General features: G+C 34.5%; 1 protein-coding gene across 5 annotated transcripts in view; it reads right to left on the reverse strand.

Moving 5' to 3' along the window:
• Positions 1–678: 678 nt before the first annotated feature.
• Positions 679–6,500, reverse strand: part of CDKAL1 (CDK5 regulatory subunit associated protein 1 like 1) — a 104,199-nt gene continuing 98,377 nt past the window's right edge. For 2 of the 5 annotated variants that reach the window (XM_026059521.1, XM_026059522.1), the window contains one exon: positions 963–1,317. In XM_026059521.1, coding sequence (XP_025915306.1) covers positions 1,248–1,317 — 70 coding nt within the window. In that variant the 3' untranslated portion in view covers positions 963–1,247. Of the gene's footprint in view, positions 744–962; positions 1,318–1,420; positions 1,990–6,500 lie in introns of those variants that run through there. The other 3 variants (XM_026059524.1, XM_026059520.1, XM_026059523.1) reach the window with 3 other exon arrangements.

The raw sequence follows: 6,500 nt of genomic DNA on the forward strand, positions 1-6,500 counted from the left end.
AACATCCATATTGAGACTGCATTTATCCATATTTCAAAAGATATATTTCAGCATGCTGACTGACAATAAATGGTGAATCCTATTAAGTTATTACATTCTGAAACCTAAGTTTTACTAAATATTGGATTTATATTAGTTTAAGACTAAGTCAGAAGCAATTCTGCTGAATAGTAGAAGGAAAATCAAAATAATCCTTATGAAAAATCACATATTTAACCTGTTCTCTAGAATGTTTGAGTAAAGGTATATTACATGCATATACAATCTAATTAACTGACCACAAATGCAATTAAGTGCAAAAGGACCGTAAGAGGCCACATGACTTTCACATGCATATAAATAAAAATAATGATAGTTTCCATTTCCCATGTAAAAACTCAGCTATCATAATTTACATTTCACAAATCCTTAAATTTTATGGCCTTTACCCTCAGAGCTCCCTGTATCAAATGTCTGTGCTGGTTACCTCCAACACAGTTCACTTAACTAAGCTAGCAAATGCGCCCAATACCAGCTAAACAGGAGACCTTCTACTAATAACAAGCGATAAAGTACACAAAGAGGAAGTCTTAGGAACAGTAGCTTCAAGAAGTCCAGATTATAAAGCTCTACGTGACAGGGCCTGAAATTAAGAACAACCTGAAGTCAAGCTTTCATTTTCTGCTGCTTTCCTTGAATAAAGAAGTTACACACCTGGATTCAGGCTTCAAGTTAAGCATGACACATATATTTTCTAGAATAACCTGAAAGAGAAGTTTTAATTGTAGTTAGGATACAAATATGGTTGCACCTTTTTTGACTCAATAAAATGTGACTTTTTTTTTTTTTTTTTAATTATAGGTATCACAGTCAACAGCTCCACAGACAGACAAAATTTTCTTGTTTGAGACGTGGTATAACACAAGTGCAAGCAAGTTAAAAGTCTGTTACAGAAACAGGCTACATTAAGGCTATTGTTCTTATGAAAAAAAAACACACAGGAAAGACGAAATAAAAACTGGGGGCATGTTAATTTTTTTTTATGAAAAAAATCCATTGCTATCCATTATGAGAAGTAGTAATCACAAACTGCTTCTACAGTTAATTCTGCTGCCTTTTCAACAGTTTTAACACTGTTTTTTTTTTAAAAAGAATGAGCTTCTGCATCTTCAATACTAAATTTCCCTTGAGATCATACTAAAAAACTACAATACAGAGAAGAAAGACAATAGCCTTTTTCTATTTTGGGTAAATGTGTATACAGTTTGTTATTTAGAATTTGTATGATAGCTGGTAGCTAGGGGCACTAACGAGGGTCCGTTTCCATCGTGCTGTGAGCTGTAAGAACAATACATGAAAAAAGTTTATTGTTCATCCTGCTAAAAGTAGTTATCAGACATTATCTTTTAGAAAAGAGTTCAAATGCAAACCCATATTTGGAGTGAAACAATTCCATGATCAGTTCTTTCTTACTGTTAGCCTGTGCTTTTATTTTTTTCTTCAGAAAAGTTAATTAAAGTTTACTAGATGAAATGTTGGATGAAAAGTTAAAATTCAAAAGAAGTATTAATGTTTTCCATCATAACTTCTATCATCATTAGAGGATGTTCATGTCCCTTATGTGAGAAGTGTGCACCAAGGGAGGGTCAAGACAGAGGCTGAGGTATTCAATGCCCAACACCTACTGCAGTATTTCACTGACAATATCCCAACATTCCTTGACTAAATATGCCAAAATAAATCTCATTATACCATAGCATTTATTAAAGATGTGCAGCAGACAATGACTCGCAAATTACAATAAAATACAGTGTAAGCATCAAGGATTTTGTTGAGTAAAAGACAAAATAAAACTCCCCAATATATTTTTGCCCTTCCCAGGTTAGCTTCTAACACAGCCCCATGACACTTGTGGAAGTATGAAAGAGGATGCTTTTCCTACTTAAGCACACCCAAGCAAGCATTTTCTGTTTTAGGACAAACACTCATTGAGTATTAGTAGATGGTCTTCTGAAACAAAAACAAACAAAAAACACACTTGTCAGTAAGGACAAGTTTAGATCATGTTGACTTCTGCATTAATCCTGCTACAGCAAGTCTCTGCATGCTTTCCTGTGCTCTGTGCCTACTAAAGCTCAGGCCTGCTAGGACAACAGCCAGCATGCATTCAATTAGATAAATATTCAAAGCTATCAACCACCTGCTTCAAGCACTCAAGACATTAACCTTTTCTGCTCAACTCATCTGGCTTGAAACAGTAAAACAAAACACCTGTTAGCATTGAAAAAGTGTCACATAATATGCAAAACACTGATTTTTAGAAAGCTCATATAACATATCTTAAAACTAGCAAGGAATAGCTCCTGGAAAGAAAAAAAAAAACAGACAAACAAACAAAGAAACAAAAAACAACCCCACCTAACAACAACTTTCTTGATCTTCAAATTACTGAACCACAAATTTTAATATTCTAAACCTATTCGACTATATACTTTTTTTATATTCATACAGGCAAAAAAAAGATTTTTCCACAACTTAATGACAACTCTCAGTAGCGTACTTTCAGTGTAAAAGTCCTAGTAGCAAGTGGAGAAACTTTTAAAATGGTGGTCATGTAGTGCAGAAATTTTTATTTTAAACTTAGTACAACACTTGTCCCATTGAAAAGTAAAACGTTAGCCTTGCTGGAACCAAAAATCCTTTTTAAGGGGGAAACAAAATCAAATTGCCGTTCTCTTCTTCAGCAGCTTGTTGAAAATATTCTTATCTACTAGATACACATGCAGAAAACCAAGAAAGCGAGCAGTGCCAAAGCCTTTTTAACCTCTTTTAATTGTAGTTCCTGTATGCAAGCAAACCAAACCAATAAAGCTCAATCCCAATTCTGTCCCATATCACTTCCACGGATCTCAGGCAGTATTATGCCCTTTTTCAGCAATGCTTTTATGTTTGAGATAAATCTAAAATGTCTTAATCTCTTATGCAGTGTTCAGTGATAGCACCAATTGATTCAGGTAGCCCCCATGAGAGAAGAAAAATAGAAAAAGCCCACAACTGAATGGTAATGAATGTCAGGTGGAAGAGGCAGGAAGAACACCGAACCGCACATTGCCAAATGAACTGCAATCTAGAAACGCTGGTTAGAGTAATCTATTACTGGCCTCATTCTGCTTGGACAAATCTCAGATATTTTTCAGAGGAAAAGAAAGTACGTCTATCCTACTGTTTGAAGTAAAAAGGAGCAAGCTACATCTCAAACTGCTTCCTTTTTCAGTAATCCTCCATTATCTTAATGTATAAACCAAAAGTTCTTAAAGAATTATTAACAGTTCTCTTTGCTTAAGCAAAATCAGCATGAGCATTTTCTATCTGTGACTATACTGAATTGCAAATTATTAATATGCTAATTCTATTCCATCATTTACATTACTTGCATTAACACATGCAAAGGCAGATTTTATTCTTTTCTAGACCATGTCCCAGACAAACAAGATTTGTTTTTTTCCATTTAGTAGCCTGTTTTTGAACCACAAACAGAAAACATTCTGATCAGTGAAGGCAAATCAGAGGTTAATCTGCTAATCTGGAGTGAGAGTTTAATTGGGGGGTGGGGGAACCTCTAACAAAAGCATCAGAAATTTAGCACTAGCACACTGAGATCAAGGTCTTTTTGGTAAAGACAGATCACTTCATCCTGCTCAAACAGATGAGACACTTCCTAACAGGTTTTAACATGCATTGTGTGTAAATGCCAATAATGTGAGGACAAGCACAGTTTTGCCCAACCTTCTCCCTCCCTTAAAAAGCCTCTTCTTGGAAGTCTTCTTTGATTAAGTAACAAAACAAACCTGAAACTTATAGCCCAAAATGGTGCTTCAATCTTCTTGATTGTTTCTATTAAATCTAACCCTGGTCTAGGAAATCAGGAGCAGCCAGCACTAAAAGACCAACAAGAACTTCATATCCTAGAAACAACCATATGGAAACATGAGAAACAGGGAGAAAGCCTCCARCTTACTTTTGATGAATGTTAAATCTGTTTGGTTGGAGAAGATTCCTAAAATTATGCTATTCTACCAACTATGGGAAAAGGGAAAGGAAGAAAAGTCTCATCTTTTGATTTGAAAAAATAACAGCATTCAGCCTACAGGAGAATTATTTTACTTTTTTAGTGTTGATCATTTTCTTAAAATGCTGCTCTTAAAACAGCCTTCAAATGGCTATGTATTCATGTAAGTTCCTGTTCTAAAACATTAAAGAAAAGAATGAATATAGTTCTGTCCTCATTTTAGCTGATGAGGGGACAGGTAGAAGTGCTACTGCATAAAACACCCAGAGGCCTGTACTGCCTTGTTTACCCATAGCACTGAAATGTAACAGATTTGCATTTCTCTGCAAAGAGAAGTTTATCTTATATGCACAGTAATAAACTTCTCTGATTTTCAATGTCTGTAAACAATGTTTGTAACACACTAGTGCTCCAAGAGCCTACATAGCTAAGAACCTATACCAGCAGCTCAATTCAAAAGTTCAAATAAAGATACATGAGGTCATGAAACAGGGTTGTCCTCTCATGTCCTAGTAGTATTTTCTTTTTTAAAATATCAAACAAAAATACATTGGTCCCTAACAATCTGTCTGGAGGCCTAAAGAATATCTAAAAGCTAATGTAGCCTCCTAAAGCATTCAAGGCTTAATATACAGTGTAGAACTAAGGCCCCTGTGCTATTCAAGCTCTCAAAGCTCATTACCTCATCAACAACACTCAGTATTTAAAATCATCCCCAAAGTGTTCACGTTAAAGTCCAAAAGATTTCCAGAATACTGTTTAAAATTTGATTATAACGGGTCCTGTTTTTTACCTTGTTAAATATTAAACTAAAGTTCACATAAGTGTAGAACCCAGGCTTCTGCAGATCTCCTTTGCAAAATACAGTCATTCAGCCAGAAACAGTCCACAACCCTTTTATCTTCTAAACACCACACAATGGGAAAACACTTGGTTCAATATAGTCTGCTTTTAAGGTATTCTCTACATTTTATAACATTACCTCAAGCAGTTTTTTACATTCTCTTTTTCAGTARAGACGGGTGTAAGAAAAAAAAAAGGAAAACTCTAAAATGAGATGGAAAAATATCACTAAAACAAATAGTTTTAAATTCACAGAATCCTTCACCCAAAACTGTCTTCCACCTAACAAAGATGAAAAAAGCTCAGATGACAATATTCTCAAAGTTAAAAAATACATTAAAAAGTCTGTCCTCCAGAGTTACTTTCTTTAGATACATTCTAACATATGGCTCCAGTCTCCTGTTCATCAGTGGACAGTTCTTATTTACTTGTAAAATCATTTTAGTGATTCTAGGCACTGCGGAGCAGCCTTGTTTTGAATCAGTTTGCTTTTGAGCTGCAATAATCTCTGTATAAGACCTTAAATATATAGCAGGTACTACAAATTTAGCTATACACTCTTCATAGAATTCATGTTCTAAATATTTTGCTCTTCATTAAGATCATGTGAGAAAATTTAAAGTGAGAAATAATTATACACCTTGTAACTACAATCAGAGACACCGTTTACTGCAATCTCTCAGTGCCTTGTTTCACCTGGCCTGAGAAGTACCCTGCTCTTATTTGTCTTTCACATGAACACTCTCCAAAACACCTCAACTGCAAATTTCCCTATAGTATATTTTAAAGGTTCCAGATCAATAAGTTCTTAATGAAGTCTTCCAGTTAAATGAAATTTTTGTTCTAAGCATAAAAATACCTTCTGCAGCATTCGTAAGCTAGAAAGCGTGACACCTATTTTATGCTTCATAGTAAAGCTTAACCAACTATACGATGGTGAAATTGGTATTAAGTTAATAAATGTAACTAGTAAAATGAACATAAAAATAAAATCAATTGAAGTGTTTTGCAATATGGATGAGCATAGCTATCCACAGAAAGAAGTCTCAAATGCTGAAGTAGAAAACTCTTCTTTCTAGAAGTTTTTGTAAGAGGAAAAATCTGAACCTCAAAATAATCCATCCATTAAACTCAAGGCAAGTACTCAATGTTTTTGACTAGCTAATTCATACACGTATTATACCAAAGATTACAGAGGGGTTTTGTTTTGTGTTTTTGTTTTGTTTGTTTTTTAAAGAAGGGAATTATGAGCTATGTTACACTATGAAACTAATTTCAAAACTATTTTTGGCTAATTACGTGGGACTGTTGACATCTTTACAGGTCTCACAGCTGTAAGAATGTAAGCCTTGTGCATAAACATATCCCAGGCAAGGCTCTCATGAAGTCACAGTGCAGTAATCACCCTCCAGCTGTTCTTGGGGCAGAAAAAAAAAATAAAAAAAAAATCTAGTGAACAGATTTATAAACTCCCCTCAAAACTAAGTAACTCCTATTAGCTGGGGAAGAAGTTTTTCCTCACACAGAGAATACAGCATACATCTTGAATATAAGCTTTTCCTCAATGCGTAAACATATGAATCTCTTATGAAAACAATAGATTTTTCAA

The sequence above is a fragment of the Apteryx rowi genome, unplaced genomic scaffold, assembly GCF_003343035.1.
Source record: "Apteryx rowi isolate R43461 unplaced genomic scaffold, aptRow1 scaffold_159, whole genome shotgun sequence".
In the NCBI taxonomy this organism is placed as follows: Eukaryota; Metazoa; Chordata; class Aves; order Apterygiformes; family Apterygidae; genus Apteryx; species Apteryx rowi.